Source organism: Salmo trutta, chromosome 14, assembly GCF_901001165.1.
Source record: "Salmo trutta chromosome 14, fSalTru1.1, whole genome shotgun sequence".
Lineage (NCBI taxonomy): Eukaryota > Metazoa > Chordata > Actinopteri > Salmoniformes > Salmonidae > Salmo > Salmo trutta.
In genome coordinates, this window is record NC_042970.1 from 79,694,349 (window position 1) to 79,712,936 (window position 18,588).

Sequence of the window (18,588 nt, forward strand, 5' to 3'; positions counted from 1 at the left end):
TTAGGAGTGGATTGTGTTTAATAAACTGTTCAGATTAAACTTCATTGTCATTGTTTTCACCTTGTTATAACAGTATCTTCAGAGTAGCTTTCAACATCACACCTCTTGTACTGTACAGTACATACAGTAACTACAAATAATACATTTACATTGGTTTGCATAGCAATAGTGGTTTATTCACTTCCATCATTATCATCACATCATCATGTCAGTACAAAATATACACACTTCCAGAAGGAGCAATGTCCAGCACCTACAGTACACACACAACCAGTTACATTAAATATTACTTATTGTCATTTTTAAAACACACATCATGCAGACACTATAGATGCTGTAAAGAGGTCAATGGAACACAGACCGTGGGGGATATAAGAGGGACGCCGGATTGGTGCACATTCAACATATCTGATATAACAAAGTGGATATTCATCAATCCCTCGTGATTTATGTATTGTAAACAGACCCACAATGTGGTTACTAAAGTTTGATTTGAATATATTTGGCTGTTTTTGCTGCATAATTTAGAAGTTGTCCCTTTTCAGGTTTAGAAGGAGTGACTGATAAATGCTAACTCCCCTTCACATAAGCTGGTAGCATAGCTAGCATACAGAAATCAGTGGTGTAGTCAAAGTAGTTTTTAACTGTAATGTAGTTAGTTGGTGACGATGACATAGACATTGGGGTTGACATCACAGGAGGCTGCTGAGGGGAGAACGGCTCATAATAAAGACTGGAACGGAGTTAATGGAATGGCATCAATCACATGGAAACCATGTGTTTGATGCATTTGATACCATTCCAACTATTCTGCTTCAGCCATTACCACGAGCCCGTCCTCCCCAATTAAGGTGCCACCAACCTCCTGTGGTTGACATCCATACAAGCATAAAACTCTGATTTTTACCACAACATAGCACACATACTCTATACTGTAAATAAAAGCCTAAATGTAGGTTCATTTTGCTGGGGGGCAATGAGGAGATTTGGGATCTTTCCCTCACGTGTTTCCATGGCAATTCGATTGTTTTGGTCGAGTTCCATTGACCTCTTTACAGCATCTTTTCAATGCTTTGATCCAAAGCTGAAGAGACACCTCGTCCTTAGGCGGTGACTGCAAATCAAAAGGCGCCTCACAACTGCACTCGCTCCTCAAAAAAGTTTGGGGGGTCAAACACTCCTGCTCCATGAATGGCTTCTATTTCGGCCAATTACCGTGGCAACCCCTTACCCAACATAAAATGACCGTTTATGTGAATCCATGTTTGGAAAGTTGTGAGAAGCGAAACTGAGTTAGTTAGCTAGCTCCCAACTATTGGCCGGAAGCGCTTAACTGGAAGTCACCCACAAAAAAACCTAAACAGACCCCGCCCATATTTCCATAGATAATGAGGTGAATAGGACACAATATGGATGTTTGGAGGGTTGTGGGTAATTGCGTCAGCCAGGGGATTCCATTCCAAAACATTGAGAGATGGAACATTCTAGAACGTTCGTTGACTGATAATAATATATCTCACAGTTAACAAGTTCAGACCAGGCAGTGAGATTATTGCCTGATTTAAAGCCTTTTGAGTCCACCATTTTGTCCAACTAGTAATAGAGAATAAAGGACATTATTGCATAGTGTGAATGTGATGTCATATAGAATGAGTGCTATGGTCTCCAACACAGCGTGGCTCTTGAGCCCCTAACTGTTGTCTGATATCCCAGGTAGGGGTGGCTCTTTTTTGGAGGGGGGGGGGGGGGGGGGGGGGGGGGGGGTCTAGGGCCTAGGGATGGATGGGAGAGTGGAGATCCATGGAGGGGTACCTTTTACCCCCCTGACAGCCTTAATGAGTCTGTGTTTGGGGATAGAGGGGAGCTAGAGGTGGAGGCTGTGGGGCTAAATATGGGAACGCTGTCCTTTAGGCCACACCCACAGGAAGTATCACTAAATGACGTTGTCAAACAGATGCATGGACTGCATGATGTTCTCATCCTGGACAGGAGGCAGGAAGGGACAAAAAGCACAACATGTAAGAAGCAGTTAGAGAAAAGGTTTAAACAGTACAAAAGCAGAAACAGGTTCTTAAATAAATAAAAAGTTTAATATCCAATGTTAGTAAATTAGCTTTTTTGTTTCAATAACTTATAGAGAAGATTGGTGTGATTTTCCACATCTCATCATGTCATGGGGTTGTTCAGTGACAGACATGTATTTGTTTAACCTATCACTAGATTCTTTCATTTCAGAGAGACAAAAAGATATACAGTTGAAGTCAGAAGTTTACATACGCTTAGGTTGGAGTCATTAAAACTCGTTTTTCAACCACTCCACAAATTTCTTGTTAACAAACTATAGTTTTGGCAAGTCGGTTAGGACATCTGCTTTGTGCATGACAAGTAATTTTTCCAACAACTGCTTACAGACAGATTATTTCACTTGTAATTGACTGTATCATAATTCCAGTGGGTCAGAACTTTACATACACTAAGTTGACTGTGCCTTTTAAACAGCTTGGAAAATTCCAGAAAATGATGTCATGGCTTTCGAAGCTTCTGATAGGCTAATTGACATCATTTGAGTCAATTGGAGGTGTACCTGGGGATGTATTTCAAGGCCTACCTTCAAACTCAGTGCCTCTTTGCTTGACATCATGGGAAAATCAATAAAAATCAGCCAAGACCTCAGAAAAAAAATTGTAGACCTCCAGAAGTCTGGTTCATCATTGGGAGCAATTTCCAAACACCTGAATGTACCACGTTCATCTGTACAAACAACAGTATGCAAGTATAAACACCACAGGACCACGCAGCCGTCATACCGCTCAGGAAGGAGATGCGTTCTGTCTCCTAGAGATACAAAACAAGTACAAAAGTATCTATAGGCACAGTAAAACGAGTCCTATATCGCCATAACCTGAAAGGCCGCTCAGCAAGGAAGAAGCCACTGCTCCAAAACCTCCAAAACCGCCATAAACTGCACATGGGGACAAAGATTGTACTTTTTGGAGAAATGTCCTCTGGTCTGATGAAACAAAAATAGAACTGTTTGGCAATAATGACCATCGTTATGTTTGGAGGAAAAAGGGGGAGGCTTGCAAGCCAAAGAACACCATCCCAAGCCTGAAGCACGGGGGCAGCAGCATCATGTTGTGGGGTTTTTTTGCTGCAGGAGGGACTGGTGCACTTCACAAAATAGATGGCATCAAGAGGATGGACAATTATGTGGATATATTGAAGCATCATCTCAAGACATTAGTCAGGAAGTTAAAGCTTGGTTGCAAATGGGCCTTCAAATGGACAATGACCCCAAGTATAATTCCAAAGTTGTTGCAAAATGGCTTAAGGACAACAAAGTCAAGGTATTGGAGTGGCCATCACAAAGCCCTGACCTCAATCCTATAGAAAATTTGTGGGCAGAACTGAAAAAGCGTGTGCGAGCAAGGAGGCCTACAAACCTGACACAGCACCACCAACTCAGTCAGGAGGAATAGGCCAGAATTCACCCAATGTATTGTGGGAAGCTTGTGGAAGGCTACCTGAAACGTTTGACCCAAGTTTAACAATTTAAAGGCAATGCTACCAAATACTAATTGAGTGTATGTAAACTTCTGACCCACTTGGAATGTGATGAAAGAAATAAAAGCTGAAATAAATCATTCTCTCTACTATTATTCTGAAATTTCACATTCTTAAAATAAAATGGGGATCCTAACTGACCTAAGACAGGGAATTTTTACTAGGATTAAATGTCAGGAATTGTGAAAAACTGAGTTTAAATGTATTTGGCTAAGGTGTATGTAAACCTGCGACTTCAACTGTATATCCACGTCACTCTCAGAGAAAAAAGTAACAATGCAAGGTTTTACACAGTTAAATGTGACACATCATTACACACACATGAAGGTACCCATAAGCAATAATTTCTGATGGAAAAACACACATTTGTGGAAATACACTTCACATTGTGACGTTTTAAATATTATTAAATCACATCATACATAATCACATCCTTAAGAATCGTGCTGAAATTTAACACATGCACGCACACACACACAAGCATGCACTCACACAGACATACGCAGGCAGGCAGGCAGGCAGGCAGGCAGGCAGGCAGGCAGGCAGGCAGGCAGGCAGACACACACACACACACACACACACACACACAGAGACACACACACACAGACACACACAGACACACAGACCTTTTGACAAGACTCCAGAAATTCCTCAATGGTGACCACGCCATCTTTGTTCTTGTCCATTTTCTGACAGAGTGAAACAGAGAAACAGTTGAATATGCTACTCTGATCCCTGGCCGTGACCCCACACTCCGAAGGGTGTCTCCGTGGGGTATGCAACAAACACATTTTCATTCCACACCACACACTGTACAGGTTACACACCTACAGCTGAAACAGGACAAATATAAGTAACCTCTATTTGACCTTTTGGTTGTTCACAAAGTCAGAATTCAACAATAAGGAGGTTATGTCTAGAGGGTCCTTTTAAAACCCTTTGTGAAAAACACTGGAGGTAGAATTATCTAACCCTGGGGCCTGGATTCAATTAGAAAACACTGGAGGTAGAATTATCTAACCCTATGGCCTGGATTCAATTAGAAAACACTGGAGGTAGAATTATCTAACCCTATGGCCTGGATTCAATTAGAAAACACTGGAGGTAGAATTATCTAACCCTGGGGTCTGGATTCAATTAGAAAACACTGGAGGTAGAATTATCTAACTCTGGGGCCTGGATTCAATTAGAAAACACTGGAGGTAGAATTATCTAACTCTGGGGCCTGGATTCAATTAGAAAACACTGGAGGTAGAATTATCTAACCCTGGGGCCTGGATTCAATTAGAAAACACTGGAGGTAGAATTAACTAAGCCTGGGGCCTGGATTCAATTAGAAAACACTGGAGGTAGAATTATCTAAGCCTGGGGTCTGGATTCAATTAGAAAACACTGGAGGTAGAATTAACTAACCCTGGGGCCTGGATTTAATTGTAGAATTATCTAAGCCTGGGGTCTGGATTCAATTAGAAAACACTGGAGGTAGAATTAACTAACCCTGGGGCCTGGATTCAATTAGAAAACACTGGAGGTAGAATTATCTAACCCTATGGCCTGGATTCAATTAGAAAACACTGGAGGTAGAATTATCTAACCCTGGGGTCTGGATTCAATTAGAAAACACTGGAGGTAGAATTATCTAACTCTGGGGCCTGGATTCAATTAGAAAACACTGGAGGTAGAATTATCTAACCCTGGGGCCTGGATTCAATTAGAAAACACTGGAGGTAGAATTAACTAAGCCTGGGGCCTGGATTCAATTAGAAAACACTGGAGGTAGAATTATCTAAGCCTGGGGTCTGGATTCAATTAGAAAACACTGGAGGTAGAATTAACTAACCCTGGGGCCTGGATTTAATTGTAGAATTATCTAAGCCTGGGGTCTGGATTCAATTAGAAAACACTGGAGGTAGAATTATCTAACCCTGGGGCCTGGATTCAATTAGAAAACACTGGAGGTAGAATTAACTAACCCTGGGGCCTGGATTCAATTAGAAAACACTGGAGGTAGAATTATCTAAGCCTGGGGCCTGGATTCAATTACAAAACACTGGAGGTGGAATTATCTAACCCTGGGGCCTGGAATAAATAAGATACCGTGCTAAAGCATTTAAAGGTAATTTCCAATTGAGTCAACATCTTCTCAGTTTACCTTGAATGTGCTCTCCACTAACGCAGTAACATGGCCTTTAAAATGTGCTGTTGTCTACAAGCAGATTAGGACTGAATCAAGGTTTAGATATGTGGTTAGTTGTATTACCTGGAAGAAGTTGTTCATCTGATCCTAGATCTGTGGTTAGATGTGTTACCAGGAAGAAGATGTTCATCTGATCCTAGATCTGTGGTTAGTTGTGTTACCTGGAAGAAGGTGTTCATCTGATCCTAGATCTGTGGTTAGATGTTACCTAGAATAAGATGTTCATCTGATCCTAGATCTGTGGTTAGTTGTGTTACCTGGAAGAAGTTGTTCATCTGATCCTAGATCTGTGGTTAGTTGTGTTACCTGGAAGAAGATGTTCATCTGATCCTAGATCTGTGGTTAGATGTTACCTGGAAGAAGATGTTCATCTGATCCTAGATCTGTGGTTAGATGTTACCTGGAAGAAGGTGTTCATCTGATCCTAGATCTGTGGTTAGTTGTGTTACCTGGAAGAAGATGTTCATCTGATCCTAGATCTGTGGTTAGATGTTACCTGGAAGAAGGTGTTCATCTGATCCTAGATCTGTGGTTAGATGTTACCTGGAAGAAGATGTTCATCTGATCCTAGATCTGTGGTTAGATGTTACCTGGAAGAAGATGTCGACGTGCTCCTTCGGGGCGTCGTTCTGCATACAAGGGTACGTGGACGTCCCCATCATATCATAGATAGAGCTCATTATGTCAGTCATCTCCTGAAACACACACACAGAGACGCACACAGAAACACACACAGACGCACACACACAAATACACATGCACGCACAAACATGCACACATATTCATTTTCACACACAGACACGCACACACACACACAGAGGGGAGGATGGGGGAATAGTTTAGAAGAGAAAAAAAAACATTTGCACACACATACACACATACACACAGTTGAAATCAGAAGTTTACATACACTTAGGTTGAAGTCATTAAAACTCGTTTTTCAACCACTCCACACATTTCTTGTTAACAAACTATAGTTTTGGCAAGTTGGTTAGGACATCTACTTTGTGCATGACACAAGTAATTTTTCCAACAATTGTTTACAGACAGATTATTTCACTTATAATTCACTGTATTACAATTCCAGTGGGTCAGAAGTTTACATACACTAAGTTGACTGTGCCTTTAAACAGCTTGGAACATTTCAGAAAATTATGTCATGGAGTTAGAAACTTCTGATAGGCTAATTTACATTATTTGAGTCAATTGGAGGTTTACCTGTGGATGTATTTCAAGGCCTACCTTCAAACTCAGTGCCTCTTTGCTTGACATCAGGGGAAAATCAAAAGAAATCAGCCAAGACCTCAGAAAATAAATTGTAAACCTCCACAAGTCTGGTTCATCCTTAGGAGCAATTTCCAAATGCCTGAAGGTACCATGTTCATCTGTACAAACTATAGTACGCAAGTATAAACACCATGGAACCATGCAGCCATCATACTGCTCAGGAAGGGGATGTGTTCTGTCTCCTAGAGATGAACGTATTTCGGTGCGACAAGTGCAAATCAATCCCATAACAACAGCAAAGGACCTTGTGAAGATGCTGGAGGAAACAGGTACAAAAGTATTTATATCCACAGTAAAATGAGTCCAATATCAACATAACCTGAAAGGCCGCTCAGAAAGGAAGAAGCCACTGTTCCAAAACAGCCATAAAAAAGCCAGACTACGGTTTGCAACTGCACATGGGGACAAAGATTGTACTTTTTGGAGAAATGTCCTCTGGTCTGATGAAACAAAAATAGAACTGTTTGGCCATAATGACCATCGTTATGTTTGGAGGAAAAAGGGGAAGGCTTGCAAGCCAAAGAACACCATCCCAAGCCTGAAGCACGGGGGCAGCAGCATCATGTTGTGGGGGTTCTTTGCTGCAGGAGGGACTGGTGCACTTCACAAAATAGATGGCATCATGAGGATGAACAATTATGTGGATATATTGAAGCAACATCTCAAGACATCAGTCAGGAAGTTAAAGCTAGGTTGCAAATGGGTCTTCCAAATGGTCAATGACCCCAAGCATACTTCCAAAGTTGTGGCAAAATGGCTTAAGGACAACAAAGTCAAGGTATTGGAGTGGCCATCACAAAGCCCTGACATCAATCCCATAGAACATTTGTGGGCAGAACTGAAAAAGCACATGCGAGCAAGGAGGCCTACAAACCTGACTCAGTTACACCAGCTCTGTCAAGAGGAATGGGCCAGAATTCACTCAATGTATTGTGGGAAGCTTGTCGAAGGCTACCCGAAACATTTGACCCAAGTTAAACAATTTAAAGGCAATGCTACCAAATACTAATTGAGTGTATGTAAACTTCTGACCCACTGGGAATGTGATGAAAGAAATAAAAGCTGAAGTAAATCATTCTCTCTACTATTATTCTGACATTTCACATTCTTAAAATAAAGTGTTGATCCTAACTGACCTAAGACAGGGGACTTTTACTAGGATTAAATGTCAGGAATTGTGAAAAACTGAGTTTAATAAATGTATTTGGCTAAGGTGTACGTATGTAAACTTCCAACTTCAACTGTACATACATACACACACACACATCGTACCATACCTCTTTGGTGATGAAGCCATCTTTGTTGAGGTCGTAGAGGTTAAAAGCCCAGTTGAGTTTCTCTGTGACAGAGCCTCTCAGGATGATTGACAGGCCTGTGACGAAGTCTTCGAAGCTCACAGAACCATTCTTGTGGGTGTCAAACGCTTCGAACAGAAAATGAGCGTAGGTGCTGGAGTCTGAAACAGAGGGGAAAGGGAAAGGGGGATACCTAGTCAGTTGTACAACTGAATGCATTCAACTGAAATGTGTCTTCCGCATTTAACCCAACCACTCTGAATCAGAGAGGTACAGGGGGCTGCCTTAATCGACATCCACGTCTTCGGCGCCCGGGGAGGAAGTGAGAGAAGGGGATACTGAGAGACTGAAAGGCTGAGAGAGAGAGAGAAAAACCTTGACAAAGTACAGGCTCAGTGAGAACAGCCTTGCAATTGAGAAGGCTAGACAAAGGAAAACTGGCTCCCTGTAGAGGAAAGGCTGTGCAACCACAGCAGAACCCGAGACAGAGCTGTATTTCCTGACAAAATGTCAAAAATATAAAACAATTAGAGAGCTTAATTTCCCTAAATTTGAAACCCTTATTCAAGGTTTCAAAGACCTCTCTGATGAGGATAGGCTACCCTTCCTGTTGGGGGAGGACGCAGAGAGCTGTGGGTTGGCAGCGCACTACATTGCTGCCTGCCGTAAGATGAGGGACAGTGTCTGACAGACCAACCAACCTGCACATGTCCTCTATGCTTATTGTTATTGTTCAATGTATGGTTATTTTGACCCTTGGTTATTGTTGTTACTGTTGTCCCGTTGACAATTTTGATCATAATTACTAATTATGTTAGTATTGTAAATCTCTAAAGTATGATTTGGCAATATGTACATCGTTACGTCATGACAATAAAGCAAATTGAATTGAACTAAGAGAGAGAGAGAGAGAGAGAGAGAGAGAGAGAGAGAGAGAGAGAGAAAGGAGAGGGGGAAACAGAGAAACAGAGAAACAGAGAAACAGAGAAATAGAGAGAGGGAGAGACAGATAGAGAAAGAAAGAGACATAGAAAAAGAGAAAAACTTAAACAGGATTTCATGCACGGGTGCAGCACACACACTTAAAGACACTCACCTCCCTGAGGAAAGAACTGGGAGTAGATTAACTTGAATGTCTCTTCATCCACCACACCACTAGGACATTCCTATTGGACAATCAACAGAATGTTAGAACACACAGAGATGGAGAGAGAGACAGACACCACTAGGACATTCCTATTGGACAATCAACAGAATGTTAGAACACACAGAGATGGAGAGACAGACAGACACCACTAGGACATTCCTATTGGACAATCAACAGAATGTTAGAACACACAGAGATGGAGAGACAGACAGACACCACTAGGACATTCCTATTGGACAATCAACAGAATGTTAGAACACACAGAGATGGAGAGACAGACAGACACCACTAGGACATTCCTATTGAACAATCAACAGAATGTTAGAACACACAGAGATGGAGAGACAGACAGACACCACTAGGACATTCCTATTGGACAATCAACAGAATGTTAGAACACACAGAGATGGAGAGACAGACAGACACCACTAGGACATTCCTATTGGACAATCAACAGAATGTTAGAACACACAGAGATGGAGAGACAGACAGACACCACTAGGACATTCCTATTGGACAATCAACAGAATGTTAGAACACACAGAGATGGAGAGACAGACAGACACCACTAGGACATACCTATTGGACAACCAACAGAATGTTAGAACACACAGAGATGGAGAGACAGACAGACACCACTAGGACATTCCTATTGGACAATCAACAGAATGTTAGAACACACAGAGATGGAGAGACAGACAGACACCACTAGGTCATTCCTATTGGACAATCAACAGATTGTTAGAACACACAGAGATGGAGAGACAGACAGACACCACTAGGACATTCCTATTGAACAATCAACAGAATGTTAGAACACACAGAGATGGAGAGACAGACAGACACCACTAGGTCATTCCTATTGGACAATCAACAGAATGTTAGAACACACAGAGATGGAGAGACAGACAGACACCACTAGGACATTCCTATTGGACAATCAACAGAATGTTAGAACACACAGAGATGGAGAGACAGACAGACACCACTAGGTCATTCCTATTGGACAATCAACAGAATGTTAGAACACACAGAGATGGAGAGACAGACAGACACCACTAGGACATTCCTATTGGACAATCAACAGAATGTTAGAACACACAGAGATGGAGAGACAGACAGACACCACTAGGACATTCCTATTGGACAATCAACAGAATGTTAGAACACACAGAGATGGAGAGACAGACAGACACCACTAGGACATTCCTATTGGACAATCAACAGAATGTTAGAACACACAGAGATGGAGAGACAGACAGACACCACTAGGGCATTCCTATTGGACAATCAACAGAATGTTAGAACACACAGAGAGGGAGAGACAGACAGACACCACTAGGACATTCCTATTGGACAATCAACAGAATGTTAGAACACACAGAGATGGAGAGACAGACAGACACCACTAGGACATTCCTATTGAACAACCAACAGAATGTTAGAACACACAGAGATGGAGAGACAGACAGACACCACTAGGACATTCCTATTGGACAATCAACAGAATGTTAGAACACACAGAGAGGGAGAGACAGACAGACACCACTAGGACATTCCTATTGGACAATCAACAGAATGTTAGAACACACAGAGATGGAGAGACAGACAGACACCACTAGGACATTCCTATTGAACAATCAACAGAATGTTAGAACACACAGAGATGGAGAGACAGACAGACACCACTAGGACATTCCTATTGAACAATCAACAGAATGTTAGAACACACAGAGAGGGAGAGACAGACAGACACCACTAGGACATTCCTATTGGACAATCAACAGAATGTTAGAACACACAGAGAGGGAGAGACAGACAGACACCACTAGGACATTCCTATTGGACAATCAACAGAATGTTAGAACACACAGAGATGGAGAGACAGACAGACACCACTAGGACATTCCTATTGAACAATCAACAGAATGTTAGAACACACAGAGATGGAGAGACAGACAGACACCACTAGGACATTCCTATTGGACAATCAACAGAATGTTAGAACACATTAAGACAGAGAGACAGACAGACACCACTAGGACATTCCTATTGAACAACCAACAGAATGTTAGGACACACAGAGATGGAGAGACAGAAAGACACCACTAGGACATTCCTATTGAACAACCAACAGAATGTTAGAACACACAGAGATGGAGAGACAGAAAGACACCACTAGGACATTCCTATTGGACAATCAACAGAATGTTAGAACACACAGAGAGGGAGAGACAGACAGACACCACTAGGACATTCCTATTGAACAATCAACAGAATGTTAGAACACACAGAGATGGAGAGACAGACAGACACCACTAGGACATTCCTATTGAACAATCAACAGAATGTTAGAACACACAGAGATGGAGAGACAGACAGACACCACTAGGACATTCCTATTGAACAACCAACAGAATGTTAGAACACACAGAGATGGAGAGACAGACAGACACCACTAGGACATTCCTATTGAACAATCAACAGAATGTTAGAACACACAGAGATGGAGAGACAGACAGACACCACTAGGACATTCCTATTGGACAATCAACAGAATGTTAGAACACACAGAGAGGGAGAGACAGACAGACACCACTAGGACATTCCTATTGAACAATCAACAGAATGTTAGAACACATTAAGACAGAGAGACAGACAGACACCACTAGGACATTCCTATTGAACAATCAACAGAATGTTAGAACACACAGAGATGGAGAGACAGACAGACACCACTAGGACATTCCTATTGAACAACCAACAGAATGTTAGAACACACAGAGAGGGAGAGACAGACAGACACCACTAGGACATTCCTATTGAACAATCAACAGAATGTTAGAACACACAGAGAGGGAGAGACAGACAGACACCACTAGGACATTCCTATTGAACAACCAACAGAATGTTAGAACACACAGAGATGGAGAGACAGACAGACACCACTAGGACATTCCTATTGGACAATCAACAGAATGTTAGAACACACAGAGATGGAGAGACAGACAGACACCACTAGGACATTCCTATTGGACAACCAACAGAATGTTAGAACACATAGAGAGGGAGAGACAGACAGACACTACTAGGACATTCCTATTGGACAATCAACAGAATGTTAGAACACACAGAGATGGAGAGACACCACTAGGACATTCCTATTGGACAATCAACAGAATGTTAGAACACACAGAGAGGGAGAGACAGACAGACACCACTAGGACATTCCTATTGAACAATCAACAGAATGTTAGAACACACAGAGAGGGAGAGACAGACAGACACCACTAGGACATTCCTATTGGACAATCAACAGAATGTTAGAACACACAGAGATGGAGAGACAGACAGACACCACTAGGACATTCCTATTGGACAATCAACAGAATGTTAGAACACACAGAGATGGAGAGACACCACTAGGACATTCCTATTGGACAATCAACAGAATGTTAGAACACACAGAGAGGGAGAGACAGACAGACACCACTAGGACATTCCTATTGGACAATCAACAGAATGTTAGAACAAACAGAGATGGAGAGACAGACAGACACCACTAGGACATTCCTATTGAACAATCAACAGAATGTTAGAACACACAGAGATGGAGAGACAGACAGACACCACTAGGACATTCCTATTGAACAATCAACAGAATGTTAGAACACACAGAGATGGAGAGACAGACAGACACCACTAGGACATTCCTATTGGACAATCAACAGAATGTTAGAACACACAGAGATGGAGAGACAGACAGACACCACTAGGACATTCCTATTGGACAATCAACAGAATGTTAGAACACACAGAGATGGAGAGACAGACAGACACCACTAGGACATTCCTATTGAACAATCAACAGATTGTTAGAACACACAGAGATGGAGAGACAGACAGACACCACTAGGGCATTCCTATTGGACAATCAACAGAATGTTAGAACACACAGAGATGGAGAGACAGACAGACACCACTAGGACATTCCTATTGAACAATCAACAGAATGTTAGAACACACAGAGATGGAGAGACAGACAGACAACCACTAGGGACATTCCTATTGGACAATCAACAGAATGTTAGAACACACAGAGAGGAGAGACAGACCAGACACCACTAGGACATTCCTATTGGACAATCAACATAATGTTAGAACACACAGAGATGGAGAGACAGACAGACACCACTAGGACATTCCTATTGAACAATCAACAGATTGTTAAACACCACTGTTAGAACACACAGAGATGGAGAGACAGACAGAAACAACACTAGACATGCCTATTGACAATAACAGAATGTTAGAACACACAGAGATGGAGAGACAGACAGACACCACGTAGGCCATTCCTATTGGACAACCAACAGAATGTTAGAACACCAGAGATGGAGAGACAGACAGACACCACTAGGACATTCCTATTGGACATCAACAGAATGTTAGAACACACAGAGAGGGAGAGACAGACAGACACCACTAGGGACATTCCATTGGACAATCAACGATTGTTAGAACACACAGAAGAGGGAGAGACAGACAGACACCACTAGGACATTCCTATTGGACAATCAACAGAATGTTTAGAACACACAGAGATGGAGAGACAGACAGACACCACTAGGACATTCCTATTGAGACATCAACAGAATGTTAGAACACACAGAGATGGAGAGACAGACAGACACCACTAGGACATTCCTATTGAACAATCAACAGAATGTTAGAACACACAGAGAGGGAGAGACAGACAGACACCACTAGGGCATTCCTATTGGACAATCAACAGAATGTTAGAACACACAGAGAGGGAGAGACAGACAGACACCACTAGGACATTCCTATTGGACAATCAACAGAATGTTAGAACACACAGAGATGGAGAGACAGACAGACACCACTAGGACATTCCTATTGGACAATCAACAGAATGTTAGAACACACAGAGATGGAGAGACAGACAGACACCACTAGGACATTCCTATTGAACAATCAACAGAATGTTAGAACACATTAAGACAGAGAGACAGACAGACACCACTAGGACATTCCTATTGGACAATCAACAGAATGTTAGAACACACAGAGAGGGAGAGACAGACAGACACCACTAGGACATTCCTATTGAACAATCAACAGAATGTTAGAACACACAGAGAGGGAGAGACAGACAGACACCACTAGGACATTCCTATTGGACAATCAACAGAAAGTCAGAACACACAGAAATGGAGAGACAGACAGACACCACTAGGACATTCCTATTGAACAATCAACAGAATGTTAGAACACACAGAGATGGAGAGACAGACAGACACCACTAGGGCATTCCTATTGAACAATCAACAGAACGTTAGAGCACATTAAGACAGAGAGACAGACAGACACCACTACGACATTCCTATTGAACAATCAACAGAACGTTAGAGCACATTAAGACAGAGAGACAGACAGACACCACTAGGACATTCCTATTGAACAATCAACAGAACGTTAGAGCACATTAAGACAGAGAGACAGACAGACACCACTACGACATTCCTATTGAACAATCAACAGAACGTTAGAGCACATTAAGACAGAGAGACAGACAGACACCACTACGACATTCCTATTGAACAATCAACAGAACGTTAGAGCACATTAAGACAGAGAGACAGACAGACACCACTACGACATTCCTATTGAACAATCAACAGAATGTTAGAACACATTAAGACAGAGAGACAGACAGACACCACTAGGACATTCCTATTGAACAATCAACAGAATGTTAGAACACACAGAGATGGAGAGACAGACAGACACCACTAGGGCATTCCTATTGGACAATCAACAGAATGTTAGAACACACAGAGATGGAGAGACAGACAGACACCACTAGGGCATTCCTATTGAACAATCAACAGAATGTTAGAACACATTAAGACAGAGAGACAGACAGACACCACTAGGACATTCCTATTGAACAATCAACAGAACGTTAGAGCACATTAAGACAGAGAGACAGACAGACACCACTAGGACATTCCTATTGAACAATCAACAGAAAGTTAGAACACACAGAGATGGAGAGACAGAAAGACACCACTAGGGCATTCCTATTGGACAATCAACAGAATGTTAGAACACACAGAGAGGGAGAGACAGACAGACACCACTAGGGCATTCCTATTGAACAATCAACAGAATGTTAGAACACACAGAGATGGAGAGACAGACAGACACCACTAGGACATTCCTATTGAACAATCAACAGAAATAACACACACATAAAAACAGAGAGAGAGCGAGAGAGAGAGACACAGACAGGTATAATATGTTTGTGAGACAGAATGAGACAGAGAGAGTGTGCGAGAGAGAGAAATACTCCCAAGTAAGATAATATTCTTTCAAGACAATATCTCAATCAATTCCCAACTTCTGTGCATTTACAAATTACATAAATCTGAATTATTCTGGGTGAGGGAGGAACAGCAAATATTACAGCCAGACATGAATATGACGGCCATAGCCTGAGGGACATCCCATGACCACTAGTTCTCTGAAGTATTTACATTGTATATAACTGACAGTAATACATAGTGGAACCATCATCCATGTAGCCTGAGGGACATCCCATGACCACTAGTTCCCTGAAGTATTTACAGACAGACAGACAGACAGACAGACAGACAGACAGACAGACAGACAGACAGACAGACAGACAGACAGACAGACAGACAGACAGACAGACAGACAGTCCTCAGGGACAGACAGACAGACAGACAGACAGACAGACAGACAGACAGACAGACAGACAGACAGACAGACAGACAGACAGACAGTCCTCAGGGAGAGACCTACATTCTTGAAGCCCCTGTAGAGGATCTGTAGTTCTCTCCTGGTGAACTTAGTCTGTTGTAGTAGCTGGTCCAACCCCTCTGGTCTATAACACACTGTAGATAACTCCCCATCCTCCACTACACTGTCTGTAGGAGGGGGGGGGAGAGGGAGGGAGGGGAAGAGAGGCATGGTTGTTATGCTTAGTAACTACCCTCTGTTATGTGTGAGAAAGAGGAAGAGAGAAGAAGAAGTGAAAGAGATAAAGATAGAAGACGGTGATACTCAGTTCCTTGTTACCAGTGGTGTAAAGTACTTCAGTTAAAATACTGTACTTTAAAGTACTACTTAAGTCACTTTTGGGGGTATCTGTACTCTACTTTACATATTTTTGACAACTTTTACTTCACTACATTCTTACAGAAAACAATGTACTTTTTACTCCATACATTTACCCTGACACCAAAGTACTGGTTACATTTCCCCTGACACCCAAAAGTACTGGTTACATTTCCCCTGACACCCAAAGTACTGGTTACATTTACCCTGACACCCAAAGTACTGGTTACATTTCCCCTGACACCCAAAAGTACTGGTTACATTTACCCTGACACCAAAAGTACTGGTTACATTTTCCCTGACACCAAAAGTACTGGTTACATTTACCCTGACACCAAAAGTACTGGTTACATTTACCCTGACACCAAAAGTACTGGTTACATTTACCCTGACACCCAAAGTACTGGTTACATTTTCCCTGAAACCCAAAGTACTGGTTACATTTTCCCTGACACCCAAAGTACTGGTTACATTTTCCCTGAAACCCAAAGTACTGGTTACATTTTCCCTGAAACCCAAAGTACTGGTTACATTTTCCCTGACACCCAAAGTACTGGTTACATTTTCCCTGACACCCAAAGTACTGGTTACATTTTCCCTGAAACCCAAAGTACTGGTTACATTTTCCCTGACACCCAAAGTACTGGTTACATTTACCCTGACACCCAAAGTACTGGTTACATTTACCCTGACACCCAAAGTACTGGTTACATTTGCCCTGACACCCAAAGTACTGGTTAAATTTCCCTGACACCCAAAACTACTCCTTACATTTTCAATGCTTAGCAGGATTGTCAATTGTCAAATTCACGCACTTATCAAGAGAACATCCCTGGTCATCTTTACTGCCTCTGATCTGGCGCACTCACTAAACACAAATGCTTTGTTTGTAAATGATGTCAGAGTGTAGGAGTGTGCCCCTGGCTATCGGTAAATTAAATTAAAAAATCTAGAAAATGGTGGTGTCTGGTTTGCTTAATATAAGTAATTTAAAATTATTAATACTTTTACTTTTATTTTTGATACTTAGGTGCATTTTGGCAATTACTTTTACTTTTGATTCTTAAGTTTATATGAAACCAAATACTTTTAGACTTTTACTCAAGTAGTATTTTACTGGGAGACTTTCACTTTTACTTGAGTCATTTTCTATTAAAGGATCTTCACTTTTACTTAAATATGACAACTGGTTACTTTTTCCACCACTGCAGGTAGCTAGCACTGCAATTAGAGTAGTTTACTTTTTAATCAAGGAGAAGCATCAGAGAGAGAGAGATGGCTTTATTTTGTTATATGTTTTCTTCTTCTTAGTTTATCTTTCACTTACTTAGCTAGCTAATTCAACTAATTTAGCAACATCCTAACTCAAATAGAGAGGAATTAAATTTATGTTAGCTAGCTGGCTAAAGCTATCCAACACGGCAACTCGTCTGTGTAGCGGTTAGCGGTTAGTGGTTAGCTTCTTCCACCACTGCCTATTACACTTGTTTAGCAAGGGCTTGAAGGGGGCGGAGGAACGGAGGAACGGAGGAAGGAGTGGGGATATGCAAACGAGCACTTGCTTTGACTGAGTGAGGGGGCTGTTCTGGAGCGACAGCAGGGCAGCAGCTTGAGGAACCTCTGTTTTATAGTTCGCTTGCTGTGGTTGGATGCTGGGTTACCTGGAAGTAACCAATCACAGCACAGATTAGAGCAGGGTGGCACGACCCCATAGAATGGACTCAAATCACACATATGCATGCACACACACAAGTTGAAGTAGTCATTATTCCATCCTGATGCTATAGTTAGTTTGCTGATCTGGCTTTAGGTTATAGTCTCTTATGATAGGTGATATATATACAGAGACAGAGAGAGAGAGAGAGAGAGAGAGAGAGAGAGAGAGAGTGTCACACATAGTGACATAAACTTGCGCTGACCCTCTATGGCCG

General features: G+C 41.9%; 1 protein-coding gene across 1 annotated transcript; it reads right to left on the reverse strand.

The window, feature by feature from the left end:
• Positions 1–1,748: 1,748 nt before the first annotated feature.
• Positions 1,749–18,318, reverse strand: kcnip2 (Kv channel interacting protein 2; the record flags this gene model as incomplete). Its single annotated transcript, XM_029689767.1, is given in 7 exon segments — positions 1,749–1,981; positions 4,191–4,253; positions 6,352–6,456; positions 8,326–8,504; positions 9,440–9,509; positions 16,343–16,467; positions 18,220–18,318. Coding segments are annotated over 7 exon segments (689 nt in total), but the record flags the coding sequence as incomplete, so codon positions are not given.
• Between the last annotated feature and the right edge of the window lie 270 nt (positions 18,319–18,588).